At 36.1% G+C, this 18,772-nt stretch overlaps 3 protein-coding genes across 3 annotated transcripts in view; 1 reads left to right on the top strand and 2 right to left on the bottom strand.

The window, feature by feature from the left end:
• Sol1 overlaps nucleotides 1–17,232 on the bottom strand; it is a 42,204-nt gene extending 24,972 nt beyond the window's left edge. Inside the window, exons 1-7 of the mRNA XM_014231307.3 lie at nucleotides 16,870–17,232; nucleotides 16,588–16,756; nucleotides 9,604–10,139; nucleotides 8,555–8,726; nucleotides 7,760–7,819; nucleotides 7,343–7,581; nucleotides 7,144–7,239 (exon numbers count right to left, since the gene is read on the bottom strand). Of these exons, the coding sequence (XP_014086782.2) occupies nucleotides 7,144–7,239; nucleotides 7,343–7,581; nucleotides 7,760–7,819; nucleotides 8,555–8,726; nucleotides 9,604–10,139; nucleotides 16,588–16,756; nucleotides 16,870–16,981 (1,384 nt within the window). The 5' untranslated portion in view covers nucleotides 16,982–17,232. The remainder of the gene's footprint in view (nucleotides 1–7,143; nucleotides 7,240–7,342; nucleotides 7,582–7,759; nucleotides 7,820–8,554; nucleotides 8,727–9,603; nucleotides 10,140–16,587; nucleotides 16,757–16,869) is intronic.
• On the top strand, nucleotides 470–4,289 carry LOC106615196 (fatty acyl-CoA reductase wat). The gene is made up of 8 exons (XM_014231311.3): nucleotides 470–670; nucleotides 2,241–2,353; nucleotides 2,424–2,672; nucleotides 2,752–3,013; nucleotides 3,073–3,277; nucleotides 3,333–3,575; nucleotides 3,759–4,016; nucleotides 4,096–4,289. The coding sequence occupies exons 1-8, from the start codon at nucleotides 595–597 to the stop codon at nucleotides 4,184–4,186; spliced, it is 1,497 nt and encodes a 498-aa protein (XP_014086786.1). The 5' UTR covers nucleotides 470–594; the 3' UTR covers nucleotides 4,187–4,289.
• Nucleotides 10,462–13,244, bottom strand: LOC106615197 (myosin regulatory light chain LC-2, mantle muscle). The gene is made up of 5 exons (XM_014231312.3): nucleotides 12,734–13,244; nucleotides 12,442–12,663; nucleotides 12,258–12,377; nucleotides 11,925–12,061; nucleotides 10,462–10,957 (listed from the first exon to the last, which is right to left on the bottom strand). Exons 1-5 carry the CDS (start codon nucleotides 12,773–12,775, stop codon nucleotides 10,774–10,776), a joined length of 705 nt encoding a protein of 234 aa, XP_014086787.1. The 5' UTR covers nucleotides 12,776–13,244; the 3' UTR covers nucleotides 10,462–10,773.
• Nucleotides 17,233–18,772: the final 1,540 nt, after the last annotated feature.

Genomic DNA, 18,772 nt, shown 5'->3' with positions numbered 1-18,772 from the left:
AGATCGAGACACTATAGCATATAGCTGTTATCTTTTGTATTTGTGAAGGGTATTGCAGCTTTGGTACAACCGAAGTTAACGTTTTTTTAGTTTGGTTTTTAGATCTTCAATTTTGAATTCGAAATAAAACAATTTTTTGAAATTTGACTTCGAGTAAATTTTTTTCAACATAGCGGAACGTTGCAGAGTTTTAGTATATTTTTATTAATCATGTTTTGAAGTATTTGAGTCAGGTTATTGTTAGTTAAAAATTATGTATGTAACAAAAATGAATTTTTGTAATGTAGAATGGAAGAGAAATTTAAGTGTTCTAATCACTCAATTCTGAACTTAACATATTTCACATTTTCGAAATGAAATTCATTATTCCATTTACTAATGTAAAAATTGTAAATGCACTTCGCGGAAGAAATATTCAAATAGTCATTGCATGCGTTAGTCTAGTTCATAAACTATATAAACGGCGTATGCGGTCTTCTTCAGTCTTCAGTTTGTTTAGTGACCATTAGTCGGGGTTAAATAAAACATATACGAATAAAATCGTTAAAGGATTACGCGGGCAGGCTCATCTATAAAATCACTGAATTTAGCAAAATGTGCTCCGATATACAAGATTATTATCGAAACAAGACGGTGTTCGTAACAGGAGGCACCGGTTTTATGGGAATAGGTAAAAAACTCGACAGATTTGTTGCATAAAAAACAAAAATGGCGGTGTGAAACACTGACTACATATTAAGGCTTGTGAAATTATTCTTAAAAAATGTGTTATGAAGCAGAAGTAAATGGATTCTGGTGCCAGTGTATATAATTATATACTTTAAAGATTAAAAACAAAGATTGTGGCGACACAAAGCAGTTTGTGAGAAAATATAAAGATTCTTTCAAATAAAAGTTAAACATTTTGGAAGAAAAATATCCAAAATCACTATATAGGTCGAAACCTGTGCTATTATTAATGAACAATCAGTATATTTCAGACACATTATCATTAGTTTTGCTTACGAAGCGACCTTTGTCACCACACCGACACAAAAAATTATTCACTAAGTAGTAATTTGCGTTGTACGAATCGAAAAACATCAAGTCCGGATCAAATTGAACGTAACCATCACCATAAATAGCACGATGAGGTGGGGTACTGTTGTGATTGTGACAAACTTTTGCTAAGCATTGAGAACCACTTCAATGTGATATTCACCTACTATGGTATTTGGCATTAGATTAAAAGTTCAAAAAGAGTAAAAATTTTTTAAGCTAGGCTACACAAAAATCAACTATTAATGTGAGAATCGCCGAGATCACAATTTTATACGACATACCTTTTGTTATACCACTTTGACAAGTGATGAAAGTAGTACACGATCGGAATGACATATTTGATTAAACGACAAATAATATGCGATCGGATTGACTTCGGGACGGTTTGAGAAATTAAGTTATGGGAGTGTTCAGTGAAAACAATTGAACTTTATTCTACACGTGCAAGTTGATTGAACTCAGTTATCATGATTAAAGGCTAGGTCTAAGATCTACGCGAACTGCATTATGGAAATGTATGCGCACAAATGATGCAACCTTGTATTTACATACATACATATATACATAGTGCAGTGTTCATGCGCTGAAATATTTATCATGACGTGTCGTATTTTAAATACAAAGCCGTTTAAACATTTTTGAATTCAATATTATAATGGGGTTGCATGCTAATATAAAATCTCTGAGTATTCCATCAAGACAACACTATGCAAATAACTTTCCCCATCTACTGTTTCTAGGTAGCAACCATGCTTTATGGTTTCTTACGCCTCCAACCAGACTTCAACCTTTGCCTTTAATGGTTCGCAGTACACTTTAAAGTCTCAAATATAGTATTAGAAAGAATGTGGAATGCATCTAAACATCTTTAATTTTCCAAGGAGCGAATTGGTTGAATGAATTATCGTTCAAACCAATCAATATTTAAAAGACTTTGTAACAGAGAATTTAAGAAAACAGAAGAAGCAAGAAACACAAAGTGGTCCTCCGTCTCCAGTTATACTACTCAATTTATATCTCGGTCCCTTTTGTTATAACCTACTCTCCAATTGCACTTTTCTTCGTACCCTATCGGTCAAGTGACTCCACAGATTTAAACGATGGTTACGATGTACAAACACACAAACACATTTTCAACCAAATATGTATCTTGCATTTACTAAATCTTGGATCATATAATGCAATTTTTTCAATTTTAGTTCTCATTGAAAAATTACTGCGAGCAACCGAGGTTAAACGTATTTACTTGATGGTGCGTCCCAAAGCTGGTAAAAGTATTGAAGAACGTTTGACTAATTTCTGCCAAAATGTGGTAAGTGGGAGAGTGCACACGTAAAAGAAGCAAACTTTTTTTCATGTTTGATTACCATATTATGTGTCAGGTCTTCGAGAAGCTGAGAAATACAGGTGTCACACTAACGGACCGACTTCATACGATTTTAGGCGACTGTCAGACCTCTAATCTCGGCATTTCCGCTGAAGATCGTAAAGTATTGATTGCGGAGGTGAATGTGGTGTTTCATCTGGCGGCCACAGTGCGCTTCGACGAGCCGCTTCAAAAGGCAGTTAGCATAAATGTACGTGCCACATTGGATTTATTGGAGCTAGCCAAAGAAATGCGAAACCTTGAAGTAAGTAAGAAAAGCTGCATGAGATCAAATTTACTAAACACTCCGCTTATGTCCATGTGACGTACACATTTGTGTGTAGGCCTTTGTGCATGTCTCCTCAGCGTTCGCTAACTGTGTGGTACATTCAATCGATGAGAAATATTACGTGCACAAATTAGGTATTGGCGCTGTTAAAATGTGTGAATTGGCTGAGAGTTTGAGCGTCGAGACTACAAATAAACTGGCGTCAGTACTATGTGCGAGTTATAAAAACACATACACATTCACGAAGTCTTTAGCCGAGGAAGCGGTTCTTAGTGTGGGACGTTCCCTACCAATTAGCATATTTCGGCCTGCCATAGGTTTGTACGAAACGAACCAAGTAATTTGTATTTAATCACTATTAACCCCTCGATTTTAGTTATTCAAACCTATAAAGAACCACTTACCGGCTGGGTCGGCAACTTCTACGGACCTTCAGCGGCGCTATACGCATGCGCACGTGGCGTTTTACGAGTAATGCAAATGAAGTCACAACATAAGGCTCATTTAGTGCCGGCAGATTCCTGTGCCAGCTTAATGTTGGCCATCGGTTGGGAAACTGCGCGCTCAGATCAGCGGCAACGGTATGCCAGATTTGCGGGAAACATTTCAAATATTTTATTAACTTTACATTTTCAGTTTAAATTTGGCACCACCGATTTACAACTACGCACATGACGATGAGAATCCACTGATCTGGAAACAGTATATGAGTGCCATTACTGAATTGGGCTCCGAATTACCTATTTCCAAAATGATTTGGTTCCCATTCATGATAACTGTTAGTAAAAAATGGTTATATGATATATTGACTTTCTTCTACCACATCATACCCGGCTTTATAATTGATTTACTTCTGACGCTAAAGGGCAAGAAAAAAAGGTGAGGTTTGAGAACTTGGGTCTCATGTGGTAACTAGCTGTTGTGCAAGCACTGATATTTACTGGGTAAAATGAGACAATTTACTATATCAACTCAGTGTCCCTTGATTCTTTACTTTTGAAAACGATAATTATTGTCACGACGCATTTCCTGAATGAATTAACCTCTGTTGTCCGTATTTAGAATGATGAAACTGTATCGAAGCATACACAAACTTACTGGCGTAATGGAATATTTCATTGTGACTGAATTCACATTTACTATGGATAACACCAAATCATTGTGGAACTCTTTATCAACGAGGGATAAGGATATTTTCAACTTTGACATTCGGTCCATAAACTGGAAGGAATATATACAGTTCTCACTTACAGGCATGCGAATATATTTGGGTAGAGAGGGACCGGAAACTATACCAAGGGCGAGACTATTGTATAAAAGGTAAGCAGCTCAACATACATACCGAATATGTAACTGTGTATTTCTTTTAAATATTTTTGTACTTTCTCTCTTTGCGTAGATTTAAGATTTTGCACCAACTGTTACAAGCTGTGGGGATCGGTCTGTTGATCTCATTAGTATGGATTTTAGTAAGGAAAGTTTTTTCTTAATTTCTTTCTTTTTGATAATATATGTGTAGAAAGTTTTCGTCGAAAAAAATATTGTAAGTATGCTAAATTGCTTGAAAATATATAAAAAAAAAGCAACACATGATGTGTGAGAGCAATGTTTTATTTCATTTAAACATTTCTTATTAGAAAACATTTGCAAAGGGCTTTACAAGGCTTTGCAAGAGTCACAGGATAAGAAAATGAAAATACGTTTCTAGCCAACGGAAGAATATTTGATAGCCCCCTGAATAACTAAAAGAATACAGTTTTAGGATCAAATAGTACAAATAGTTTTAGAAAAAATTATGAGGTGGCTTCTTTATAGTTAAAACTCAAACCTCTTTTCAAAATATTGCTTATATAATGTACTTGTTGATTCACTAATGCACGCTCACACATTTTTACATAAATTTATCGGAAACTTTTCACTCACTGGAAGTGCCCACCGAGGTGCAGAGATCCTTGCTTGCATTTGTTGGCGACGCTTTGAAGAAAATATGCTCTATAGTTGTTGTTGTTGTTGTACTTGGTAACGAAGTTGTTTGTGTGTTTACCTTGGGCAGCACTTGCAAGCAGATCAGAATCAACAATGGCATCCATTCGGATTGCATGCGGATCCACTGAATTTCAATCATTATTTGCGTCTACCGATGTCAAAACAAAATTATAATTTTTCCTTCGGTTTTCTGGTTTTGACTAATCAAACTCACAACTTTCTATACCCATCACACCTTGGAGACACAAGTCGCCGCCTCAAATTTAAATTTGTGCACTTAACGATATAGCAACTTCGAGTTGCTAAACGAATGTTTTGGCGCGCGCGTGCAAAGCCGAATGTATATATATGAAAACGTGTGCTTCGATTGCTTTAGAATTTTTCTCGCGCGGAGACGCATCCACTTCAGTTGTAAAACTACAACTGATGGTTTGTAGCAGCTGTAAAAGATGCCGTAGTTGCAATACACACGCATACATATGTATTTATGTAAGCGCTGGTTCATCGGAGGGCAGTTGGGGAACGAGTGTGGCGTGTGCCGATTGCCGAACGGAAGTTGTAGAAAAGAAGCAAAATTTAGCCAACTGATAGTTTCTCCACAAGTGAAGTATCGCATGCACACACACACACACACACATATATATATATATATATATATATATATACCGAGTGGCTGTGTGCCGCTAGCTGAATGGGTAATCGTCTACGGCTTTCGGCTTTACACGCAGCTAGGCGGCGCGGTGCCACTAAACTAGGGTAATATTACGTACGTTTATACACGCTGTGGTTCATTTCCACTTCCGCTAGAAATTAAGGCCAACAATTGCCGACAGCGGTAGCGACAGCGAAGTGTATGAGCGTAACTGAGAAATCGGCGAATTCGCATTATGGAACTACCAACACTCACACACACAGACACACTACATCACATGCCGGTGTGGTTTAGAAGAAACTGAAAACATTTTCGTCGCTTGGCGGGAATAATTCTCCGACCGCGGCATAATTTCATTTGCGGCTAAGTACTTGGCTGGCAACTGGAGTCTCAGCCGCTGGAGACCGAGCAACAAAACAAAGAAGAAACACATCTCTGCAGATGAAAATTTCTGCGCGGCAAAAAAGTGACTTCCGTTTCGTGGTTGAATCGGAAGTGGAGACATTTGTTAGTTATCTTTTAGTTCCTTTCAGCCAGATTTTATAGCCAATAAGTGAGTTAATGAGCAAAAGAGAATACAACTGTGTTTATGAAAAGTAATATAATTTGAGAAGCAAAGTTCAAATTTATAATTAATCTACTCGTAACAAAGAAGAACCGCAGGCCTTAAGAAAAATGTTACAAGAAGTTTCTTAGTTGATGCTGAGCAAACAAAAGCCAATTCAGCTAACCAAAATTATTTGAGGTTAGATTGTGTTGACTACTTTACAAGGTTGAAGGCTAGTTTCATATACAGTGTTTTTAGTTCATAAAAAATTTATGTGCGAAGGTTAAGTACAGCTTAGTTCTATCTTTTTATACTCTGAACCGGATATATTCAGTTCACTACGATATTTATAACACCTAGAAGAAAACGTCGGATATTCTATAAAATATATTTATAAATGATCAGCATGACGAGCTGAGTCGATTTAACCATCTGTCTGTACATATGCCAACTAGTTTCTCAGTTTTTGAGATATCGAACTGGAATTTTGCACTCGTCCTTTATTCATAAAGAAGCTGCACATATGTCAAAACGGCCGATAACGTACTACCATGGCATACAGCTGTCATTCAAGCTGAACGATCGTAATAAAATGCCTGTACAGAAAACTTTTTCATTTGTCGAGATACCTTCAAGAAATTTGGCAGAGATTATTACTAGCTTATAGCTACCACACAAACTGAACGGTCGGAATCAAGCGCCTGAAAAGAAAACCTTTTCATTTGACGAGGTATCTTCAAGAAATTTTGGCAGATAGTATTATCCAAGGATTCGCTACACTCTCCGAAATAATTATTGAGATGGGACTACTATAGCATATAGCTGCCATACAACTGAGCGGTCAAACTAAAGTCCTTGTATGAAAACTCTTTTATTTTTTTTAAGGTATCTTCATGAAATTTTGAACATATTGTGCAGACCCTTATAGCTTATAGTTGCCATCCAAATTGACGGATCATAAATAACTTTTTATACCCTTTTATGATATAAAAAGTACCGCAGGCTTTTGCGTACTAATGCTTCAGAAATGCCGCTGATATAAGGCAAAGATACTTTTTGCATGGGGCATTTAATTAGCAACTGATGTGTCACCACAGAGGATTAAACAACATTTCCATTACTTCAAATAAAAGAGCATAAGTTCACATGGGCATACTCGTAAGTGTAAATTCGTAGCTTTAAGATATTTAAAAAGAGCTAAGAAGATATACATTTATAAAGATATACACATAAAGTAATGTAAACTAGCATGTAAAACTCACCATTATCTTTGAAAAATTTACCCCAATCATCAGACGTGAGCACGGAACGTGGAGTCTCCTTTCGCAAACCGATTCTTTCGAGAGCAATTATTTTTTCTTTGAATAACAAAGGAAAGACAATAAATAAAGTAATATCTATATATATCTGTTTGGGTAATATTTTATTTTCGATTTATTTGCTTTTGTTTTGAGCGTTTACCTGTTGTCAAATCATTTGTCATCGCTGGCACAAATTGATCTTCGACTTCATTGTGTATAAATTTGAATTTGCCACGAAAGCCTTTGGCTGTCTTATTGGAACTAGCGTTGAATTCGATTAGCAAATCGGGACCGGAACTAATAATACGTCGCGTTGGCGGCGTATCGCAAATAACATCAATAACGGCATTCATATTGGCTGACTCCGAGTCGAAAATTGTGAGTTTATCCATGCTGCAGCTAAAATCGGTACAATTATGTGACAAACATCTATATTTTTGAGAAGTAAATAGCACGATCATTTGAGAAAACATATTTCCTGCACATAATGTATTTACAAATCGAAATCAGCCTAAGGAATGCTCACTTCAAAGCCCTGTAAATAAAATCTATTCGGCTTTTTGTTAATTCGTTTTACCTGTTGTCCTTTTTGGGCAGATGCAATTCTTCAAATACTATTTCTACACGACTTTCTGGCCTGTGAATGAAAAAAGTAACAAAATTGTTTGAAATTAAGAGTTAGTTTATAAAAATTGCTGATAGACTAGGCCTTCGCCTTTTTCATTCTCAAATATTTACAATGTGCAATTAATTGCTTGAAAAGTATTGGCTTTAGTTTAAAAAATTTAAGTTAGAAATTCGTTGTGAAAAACTATTTAGAAAATTCGAAAATTTCTTGTCGGTTCGATTGATATCCCTCCTTTATTTCTTGTCGTATATAATTTTTAACATTAAGCTAATAATGCTCTTATTAATTTTCTGTAACTTTTAATTTTAGTTTAAGTAAGAAAGTTTTCTTAGAAAATTAAAAAAAAGCCGGTTAAGCAGCTGAAAAATACTTATACTTATTATTTCGTAGTAGCAGCAATAAAAAACCAGTTTTCCATCGTTTAGTGGGACTTATTTTTCTAAAAAAACTTTCCATAGTAATATATATGTATGTGTATATTTTTTATAACATTAGAATGTAGATATTCAACGAAGATTATTCGTTTCCTATGGGTTTCATGATACTATGACTTTTTTGTTTTCCAAAATTATCTATCCTGGTCTATTATTTTGAAAAAATGAACATTGAAACAATTGAAGCATCGAAATTAAACCTTAATTATGAAGTAAAAGCGAGGTCAAAATCCCATCAATCGCAACTTGTTTTTATATAGTATAACCTTATTATACTTCTTTCTAGAGACTCTATTTTTCTTCATCTTACCGGCCAATAAATTTGTAGGCGCATTTGATGTGCGCCGGATATTTTGCTGGAAAGCGAGGTGAATGAAAGTATTGCCAAATCTCGAAGCTCTCAGGTTTCGCATTGGGATCGGCAAAAAAGTAATAGTCACAATATGAGCCGGGTATGAGACGTCCATCATTTTGAAAATGTTCTGAAAGGATGACAAAAATGTCAAAACAACGATTAGTGTGTGTATTGTTTTAGTGAATGAAATATGTAACAGAATATTCTGGATGAAAACAATACAATTTAGTATAATTGTGAAGAATGGATTAAACGTGGTGGTTCTAGATGAATTAAAGCTAGCTGTAGAAGTGTTTTAACTTAAGGCTTCTCTAGAGGAATATGACATTATGAGTAATAGGTTATGCAGACCTGTAATGATAATTAACTTTCAGCATAAGGCTAATTTCACTTTGCTTTTGCTAGTGAACGAGTTGAATTTAAATAAATTTTCTTATTAAGTAGGCACGCTTGGCAAAATAAATATTATATTTGTTATTAAAAAAGTTTTTAATATTTGGCAGGCGATGTATATACATTGATGTTTACCAATGAGAAAATATTTTTAAAACGAATTTTTTTCATTACTCGTTATTTGCTGCTGAGGTACCTCGTGGCGTATAAGCAACATTTTTCAAATGCAAGATAACATTTTAAACTTTAAATGAGCTCTTTAATTAACTTAATTTAATAAATATTTAAAATTATTGACTTAAGCGTGTAGTCAGTAAAAATTGGAACCTGGACAACAATATTAAAAAAATTGAAATTATTTTAAGCGTCTATAATAATAAATTTCAAGTAGAGTACGCTCATTAATTAATTTGGGCATGTAATTTATAAACCACCTTAAATATCATTATATACATATAATAATATATTATTCGCAGTCTAACCATAATGGGTTTTAAAATTTTAATTAGGAAATATTTAATTATAATTGGTTTCACCGGTGCAGCATACACCAATAACCAATCAATATATTCATTAAATATGAAAATAAAAATAATTGAAATACAAATTACCCTTCTTCAAGAATCGATATTCTCCCGTTATATTGAGCAGCCAATTTTTGAGCGCAACGCCGCCGTCAGCATCATTTCCCAGCGCTTGCTCGCGCTGCAATTGTTGTTGTTGGTTAAAACGTACGCGAATGCCGAAAATTTTGCCTGCACTATAAATAAACTCATTGCCACGTAAATCACCGACAGCGGCGGCAACCGAATTATTGGCAGCAATAACCGTTAAATGAGCGTGGTTGGCAACGCTACTCGCAGCCGGCACTAGCTGCTTGCTAGCTGACATCGCCAGCGACATTGTGTTGGCGTTAACGGACGATGTCGCTTTCTGCTTGATTTCAGCCGTTGTGGGTGGCGACATGGTATTTGTTGCTGCAACACTACGATTGGATGCTAACGTCGTGGCAGCCGTTACAGATGCTAATGCTGACACACTGGACGATGTGACAGCGGTACGATTGCATATAACATAATCCGGATTAGTCGAGTACTCAATGACGGGCTCCCGCAGGAACGGAAATATTTCAATGTACTCCGAACAGCTGAAAATGTAACGGAAGTGCGCCAAAAGCGAACCGAAACAAAGCGTTGCAGTAAGAAAGCAGTATGCAAGGCAAAAGTAGCAAAAGCGGCAATGGCAATAATTGTAGCGTGAAGCAAGCGACGAACGCAGCCAGCCAGCAGCAGAGACATCGAACGAGCAGCGTGGGGCAGCGGCGGGCATTGGTGGCGATGGCGGTGAACGTGCAAATGCATGAAATGAAATTGAGTTTGAGAATTTATTAGTCATTGGTGGAATTGGTCATGCGAGGCGTATGCAGCGTGCAATGTAAGCAGAGCGGTTAAAAATAAAAATGCCAACCGTTTAAACGCTTACAGCGCATTTGAGTCTGCGTGTCTTCGCACACACCACTTTTGATTTATTGTATTTTCAAACAGAAAAATTCGAGTTATCAGAGAAAAAAGTATTTGTGCGCAATAAAAATGTCACTTTACATGGTATTCACAATAAAATATCGGACACCACACACGCAAACACACACACACATGTGTACATATGTATGTGCTTAGGAGCGTTATGTTTGTGGATATGTGGTTGTGGGCATGGAGGCCTTGGCTGAGCTAGCAAACTGCAATAAATATTGTTATAGCTGCATGTATGTGTATGTGTGTGTTTTATTCTTCTCCTGCTCGTGGCTTTCCCTTTCGCAAGCCACACAGGATGCGACAGAAGGCTGGATAGTCAATCATAGCTGGCTCCTCGAGAGTTTTGGCTTTGGCGATCGGTGCATACTTCAGCGCTTCATCGGCCTCTGCGGTCGTCATGACATCGCCATAATTGGTTAGCTCCTCATATATTCTGCAATTCAATGAAAATTTAGAATTAGCAAAAAAAAATACTTCAGCAGTTCAAAATAGTCAAGAGTAGCACAGAAAATAATTAGAGCAGATAAACGAATGGTCATACAGTTTTGACTAAATGCATTTCTCTCATTATTTTAAATATATTTAATTATGAGAGGTAGTTTACTTTAGATAAAAAAATCTGCCAGTAGATAATATGGTCAGTGTTAGCAATATGAAATTATTTGTCATAAGAAGCATTTTATCAGCTGTATTCGATTCGTCAGTACTTGGAGAGTGGCGAAGCAGACAAGCAACAGATAGCAAGCAGTTATGGCTCTTTAATGAGGCATACAAAAAAAATAATCGAATTAGAGTTTTCAACAATTTTTTTCAATTATTTTTTTCGTACTGCGTTTGGCAGAAATATTTGTATTGTAGGTAGAGTAGCTCGTGACGTCATCAACGTAGGAAGAGTTCGTTTACAATTGGTATGAAAATCAGACAGCTCATTTCGTTTATAATTTAACCTATCAATAAAATATCGTCGAATGCAAGATATTTATGGGAAAATGTTGTCAAGTGATGCAGCCAAATTTTTAAAATATTTGTATTTTTTTTAAAAATCGACACTCTGATAAGTTCCTTGGCATCTTTGAATGGCTGTTTGATTTGAAGATAAGCATTGATACGCTGAAAGGGCACTTGAAGTATTGACAGTGCCAGATGAGAAGAGTATACATTTCTATAATGTTTATAATTTTAAACTCTTCTTCTACAGCGATTTGAACCCACATTAGATTCAAGTCAAGTTTGCCGCGGCCTTAACTTTTGAACAAGAAACGAGCTTTAACTTTCACAATTCACAATTTTATAAAGTGAAGTGTTTTTAAAACTTTCTTGTTATAGATTTACCAAACATATAACAAGTAAAAAATAATAAGTATACATTTTCGATATAAATTAGGGCTTAACATACTTACTTCTTCTCCTCAATTTTTCCCGTACCATAATCGTCCCACTTGCTCCAAGCTTCCAACAGCACATCCTCTGGATCCAACTCAACCGTGCGATGACTCATTAATTCTATGAAAGCCTCATAATCCAAAGGATCCTTTGCCTGTGTGGAAATTCGCACTTTTACACATCAGTTGTATATATATATATATATTAATAATATATATTTAGACCACTTATCACTTTCAAACTCTAATTACACACTTTTATTTTATTCACATTTCACATAAGAAGCTTGTTCTTGTTGTTTTATTTTTCAAGTATGCAATCACCAATTATGGCACATTTTTATTAATCACCTCCTTAAGCATTTCCTCGAGCAACTCATCCGGTGTGTCTGTGCCGAGTGCGGTGAAGGTGAAGCGCAAATCATCCTTCGAAATCAAGCCGTCGCTGTCCAAGTCGAGCAGCAAAAATACCTATTAACACCAAATAAATTATATCATTTGCACAATACTCGCACATTTTCCATTCGTTTTCTACTTCTTTCAATTCAGCCAGCTTGCGTATATCCAGATCCTTCATCGCTTCCTGGTCACCAGCAGACACTTCGTCGGGGGCGCGATAGTTACCTTTGGTAATGGGTTTCTTATAAGTCGGGTTGAATATTTCATTAATGGCAGCCATTGCTTCCGATTCGACTTTTGGTGGACTAGGCGGACGCACGATGGAAGCCTTTCGGGCAGCACTGGTGCGACGACGTCGCTAAACGTACCAAAAATTGAAAATCAAATGAAAACTGTCGCAATTTTCTGTCGCTGCTATCACTTCGTACCTGCTCCATTTCATCGACGGAAAATGTAATAGGATCAGACATTTCGAAAATACACTTTGTAGATGTGTGAGTATTTCAAAAATAATTAACTATAATTTTATTTATATAACAATATACATTTATCCTTTCCAGCCTTGTGAAGGATGTACACAATCTTATATTGTCTAACACTCGCGATGCCTAGATTAGGACCTAAGTACCCTCGAACGTTCGTGCAACCGCTTTGCTAATCGTTAACTGAAAATCCGTTTGCCGTTTTAGTTCGAACTTATTGACAAATTGAAAGAGAATTATTTATTTATTACAAATAATTTTTTGTGCTTGAAAAAAGAGTCCAAGATCTTCTTTGACGAACGCACTTGCTGCAGCACAAAGCGTCGCGATTTCTTTCAATGTTCGTTCTTGTATTTTTAGCCCGATTTCCGCCAAGTTTTTCACTATGGTTCTTCTCCACAGCAAGTCAATTTTGTATTACAACCCCGCTGCTAATGGTCGATTTCTAATAGCTAATGACCATCCACTACCTGCTCGCTTGATTTTGTCGCGTCGACGCAATTGAAATTGCGAAAATGTCACTGCAATGTCCGCCTGCACGAACCTGCATCTCATAGAAAATGCATATATCACCTATAAATGCACATATGTAATTGTATTTGTGGGTATGTATAGCTTCGAAATTGCCTAAGGCGGTGCTTTGGTAGCGCAATTGTAATATTTTCGATTTGTTGCAATTTTATGAAGTTATTAAAAAAAAAGTGCTTAAGTGGCTTCCAAAGTAACTTTTGTCAAAAGAAACAGCAATTCAAGATCGTTAGCTAAAATTACGAATAATATGTATTGTTAAAAATTCATGTAATATGAAGAATGCATACTATTGAATAACCTCTGAGCAATAATACTTGTATCTTGCTGACCTTGTAACATCATGTGGAAGGTCACCATTACTGAGTAATTAGATAAATGCATTTTTTAATTATTATTTGTCTTCAGAAGCATTAAAAATACAGGTGTTCTACATTGAATTATTTCAAACAGAGTTTTTAAATAATTATTGTTAATTGTAATGTTTATCAATAGTATTATTATTTTTAGAAATTATTTTAAGCATTACTTTTCATTATTTTTACTTTGCAATTATGCTTTGAATCACAAAGTAATCACATCTAAAAACATTAATTATATGGCCAAAAGCAGTACGTAAAAGTCAACAGTAATCAAAAGTAATCAAATAGTAATTAAATGAATTTTATGATTAATTTCACTATTGGTAATAATAATTATAGTTTTTTGGTTATTTACAATTTACACCAATTTCATGAAATATAAAAACAGAAATGAAATTATCATGTCATTATGTTTACATGATTCATGTAATCTAATATATTAAAAATTGTAGAATAATTTAAATTTAACAGTTATGCTTTGAAAATATTGCTAGAAGTACAGTTAAGCTAATTTAAGTACCAACCATTGACATATGAAAAGATTTCCACTTAGTCTACGACAATTCCCTGGCGAAACTCCATTTCTGTGTGACATTTTCATGCTTTAAAAGAGCTCAAGGCCTTTATAGATAATTGAATTTCGTAAAACAAACTCTACTTGTTGATTAAGGTAACGCTCACGCAGTGTACACCGCACCAGTGACTGTTTGATGGCCTCCCACAGCTGTGGCACACGCTTGTCCAATAAATTCATTACCACAAAATTTTCGCAAACATTGATATTGACAGATTGATTTATGCCAATGATGTGTGACAAAAACACAACTCTTTATGTTTGAATGAAAACGGATTAAATTTAGAAAGAAATTTCAACGAGCAGAGTCCCATTTAGCCACACTTATTTATGTGCACTTTATTATGGAATAGTGGCAGCAAGTAGTGTCTATGTCGAGTACTGCGAAATTAATGTAGGAAATAAGAGCAGTCGCAAACAACCAAAATGTCTGCGCCATCTTCGACTTTTTGCTGCTTGCCACCCACCCGCCAACTATTGAAAGGCCGCAAGGCGCATTGACAAGTTGCAACATTGCGTTAATTTAAATGTTGCATGTAGCAATATACTATGTATGACCAAGTGCTGTACAATGCCGCGCGCGACAACCTTGTTGCCTCGCTCGCCATTGGGCGAGCCAATGCATAAGGCATGCAACGCTACCTTGACGCGCAAAGTTGCACTGCCACATTTGGTTATCGTTTTGTGGCTTCGTTCGTTGTTAATGCCAAAAAATTTTCTGTTTACATTAATAATTCCGATAAATACTCAACGATCGTATACATATCAATGCTTTTAGATTTTTTTATTTGCCACTTTTTATGCGTGGAATTTTCACAGGAATGTTCAAATTTTTGAATTTTCTTCTCAGCTTTCGGGTAGGCATTTATTATTCGCATGAATTTATGTAGACACATACACATATGTAATTTATTTAATTGGCAGATGTTGGATTTTGCGTTGCATTTAATTTGAGGCATGACATATAACGGGTGCTTGTAGAATTCTCATTGGTCAGGTAGAAAAATTATAATTGAATAGAAATTTTAATTTTAACTCAAAAGGTATGCTTTAAGTCTTTCTACAAAGAGGTCTCCAGGTCGGAGTTTTTTAGTTTTTTAGTACATGTCATATGTTTGAGTAACTCGACGACTATTTTTAGTTACAATTTATAACGTATGTATGGTATATTAGCTAACACTAGATAAATAAATTCTTCAATCTCTATATATGTTTTACATACATATTTACAACAAAATTTTTTTTCCACCGCAAAATTTTGTAAAATGTATAAAATCTGTTTTAAAGATTGTGAGCTCGCAATTTATGTTTTCTCGGTTTTATAAATATTGCATATCCTTTTTGGAATACCTCTCGAAAATTTCCTATGAAACGTTTCTTTCTACTTGGAGCTCTGTTTCTCTAACCTTGAAATTCGGTGTGCATCGAATGACGCTTCCAAGCTCTATTACGACGGCTCTGGTGAGATCTCAATCCATAAAACAATTTGAAAATAGTTGGTTATCTAGTTAATAGGTTCAGCTGTCACTAAATGGAAATAAACTGCTGCCTGTCTATTCCTTGGTAAAAGCTCTTAAAATTATAAGATTACGGAGCTTTGTTATAGAAAACATGCCATAACCCTCACTCACTCACTTCAGTACTTTATTCGAATGAATGAATTGAATTGAATTCAACTTTCTCAGTTCTCATTTACTTGTATAAGAAACGAAAATTTGCAGCCTTCAAACATATTCTTTTCGGTTAATAAATAGTCACGTCGACTGCGTGGATTCGGATTTTATGTCCTCAAAGGCCTACGCAGGTAATTCACCAATGGTTTGAAGTTCATCCTTGCATTTGGTAGAATATTGAAGGTCACAACTCAAATATATGTACTTGTATATATCTTGAATGTTATGTCTAAAAAATAAAAAGAGTCTGCTAACAAATTTGAAATTTTGTTCAGATTTCTAACAGGGATGTACGGCAGGAAAAACACTATTTATTGACTAACCACCTTGCTAATGACAACATTCAAGCGGAACTCACTCACTTTCGTCACGTATGAAAATCTTCCGAGTAAATACGAAAACACATGTTGCACACATCACAATTTCACCTGCTGCACGACGTGGACACAAAAATTTAGATTGCTTTCGGCATTTCGTATTTCCGTCAACAAAATTTCGTAAGCAAAATATAGCGCGGTTCAACATTGTACTTTTTGGAAGTAAATGTGAGTATTTTGGTTTGCCAAACCAAATGTGTAACGTTCTACCTACTTAATTATTTGACATTCAAAGAACTTGACAGCTTCTGCGTTGCATGTGGGCGCACATACGCACTAGACTTACCCGGCGGCCAGCTGCAGCGTCTGGAAGCGCAGGGCGACCAACTCATCGTTGCCACCCACGATGAAGATTAAGTAACAATCTTTCTTGGCGCCACGCAAAGTGTTTCCGTTAATGGCGATGTTGCCCCAACTGGTTGCATTGCGTTCGGTGGCATACATGCACGAGCACTCTGCGTTAAGTAGCAGTTAACAATGAAAAAAAGAAGAGATATCATTATGGAGCGTGTTAATTAATGTTATTGCTTCGTGAGCCAATTAAAGGGTCACGCTGCGTCACACTAACCTAACCACAATTCTTTTTGCAACAAAGCTGCAACCCCCTCACAAATGTGCACGCAAAGTAGAGCCAACAGCAATGCGTGGAACACAAATCTCCCAGTCGTTGTAGGCGACATCCCGCACAGCTTGCGAAAGGTCACGTACGCAGCAATGCAATGCAGCCAACAACAATGTGGTGTTCAAGTACGCGTTCGCACGACACTCGTACACTGCGTTAGTCACGTGTTTAGCTCTAACCGGTTACGTGCCGCGATAGCGAAAGAAAGCGCAGGTTGTTGCGCTTGTGGCAAACGTGCACACGCACTGACTTGTGAACTTTTGTTATTGCGTAGCGAAAAGCGCGCGAAAGGTAGACCACACGTGCTAATAGCCGAGAGGAGACTGCGAGTATGGCCAACTGAAGTCCAACGCCGATGCTGCGATATGAAGCCGTTGTCGAAGTGGCTTGCGGCATGAGCGGAAAAATTTCCATGGTCCATTTCTACGAGTATTCTATTCTTATCCCGTTGACAGCTTTCATGGCAACTTCGGTTTTTGCTTCAGCGACGCCAATAGCCGAGAAACAGTTTAAAGCTAGTGATGGTAGTACCTCATGTTTTGTGGGTGGGCATTGACTGTTGGGTGTGCGGTTTTATCGTTTGCCCAAAACGGAAACGACAACTCTGCCGCCTGTCTACCACTGCTGTCCATTGACCAGACAACTTGTGGCAGTTATACATGCAGGTATATACATGTTGCATGTGCCACATGTGAGCAGTGTGTCTGTTGTCAATGTAGTAAAATGGGGAGGAACGGGTGGTTTATTAAAAATAGCTCCACTTCGTGGTGTTACTTTTAAACAAACCTAAATGTGTTGTGGAAATTACCTACTTATATATGTTTACAGTGTTGCTGCTGATGCTTGTAACCTAATTTAGTTTTTAATTAGAGGAAAAAATGAAGGAATATCTTCTGTATCACCAACAATCACAAAAACAATTAAGTTGCCACAATAAGTGACACGTTAATAAGATGATACAACAATGCAAACACACATACATATATGTTTATTATATATGGTATATATAGTTACATATAATTACACTAGCGATCACAAAACTAACTGCGATATTGGCTGCATCAATTCAATATTATCAGTACTAACACTCTCTCTCATTTGCTGTAGGTTGAGTACATTGCTGTACCGCTGACTCGCTCTCACTGACTTTGACAATATCAGCTGTTTTGCTGGCGTCACAATTTGGAATTCCTTATAGTTTAGTTCTGTCAGAGATTTTTTTTGCGTTATGGACTGAAAAGAGACGATACTATATCACCCAATAATATTTAACTATTTTCATTAAAGTCTCTAGTAGAATATGACCAAGATTCTACTGCTATTATTATCCAAAAAATGGTTGAACCTTGATATTTTTATTGTGTCTTCGAAAGGGTGATGAATTGTATGAACAGTTTTTAAGTTACGTCTATCAGGAAAAACATGTTTGGTTATCGGACATTAGGAGCATCCCATACTTCATTCATACTGGACACTAAGAAAACTTGCACTAGTATTAATATACTTTACTAAATACGTAATACTAACTAAGCTGAAAAACTTTAGTACTATTATTTTAAATATATATTTATCAAGTCATTAATTACCCAAAGAGTCTCTAAGACATCGGACATAAATCGAAAAACTAGGAAAGAAGTTTGAAGTGAGGTTAGAGCTAGTTTTATAAAGAATCATCTACATTTTAGTTTGAGGATCTTTTCATATCATGATAGCCTAAAAATAGTCGATATTTTGGAAGAGAATACCAAACATTTTTCGAATAACATAGGTTTTCCGACGGCTCTAAGAAAAAAAGGTGCGCCACTGCGTTTAAAAAAATGTTAAACTTTATCCAAAATGTTGGTAGTTT

This window comes from Bactrocera oleae, chromosome 2 (genome assembly GCF_042242935.1).
Source record: "Bactrocera oleae isolate idBacOlea1 chromosome 2, idBacOlea1, whole genome shotgun sequence".
In the NCBI taxonomy this organism is placed as follows: Eukaryota; Metazoa; Arthropoda; class Insecta; order Diptera; family Tephritidae; genus Bactrocera; species Bactrocera oleae.
Note: the sequence above shows the minus strand (reverse complement) of the source record. Positions and strands in the feature narration are given on the sequence as shown.

Excerpts from the sequence above, each read along its gene's own strand:
- LOC106615196 (XM_014231311.3), top strand. The coding sequence starts at position 595 with ATGTGCTCCGATATACAAGATTATTATCGAAACAAGACGGTGTTCGTA. Across the intron at positions 671-2,240 it reads CACCGGTTTTATGGGAATAG|TTCTCATTGAAAAATTACTG; the intron begins GTAAAAAACTCG and ends TTTCAATTTTAG. Across the intron at positions 3,576-3,758 it reads CTAAAGGGCAAGAAAAAAAG|AATGATGAAACTGTATCGAA; the intron begins GTGAGGTTTGAG and ends GTCCGTATTTAG.
- LOC106615197 (XM_014231312.3), bottom strand. The coding sequence starts at position 12,775 with ATGTCTGATCCTATTACATTTTCCGTCGATGAAATGGAGCAG. Across the intron at positions 12,062-12,257 it reads TCGAGGAAATGCTTAAGGAG|GCAAAGGATCCTTTGGATTA; the intron begins GTGATTAATAAA and ends ATTTCCACACAG. Across the intron at positions 10,958-11,924 it reads GGAAAAATTGAGGAGAAGAA|AATATATGAGGAGCTAACCA; the intron begins GTAAGTATGTTA and ends ATTGAATTGCAG.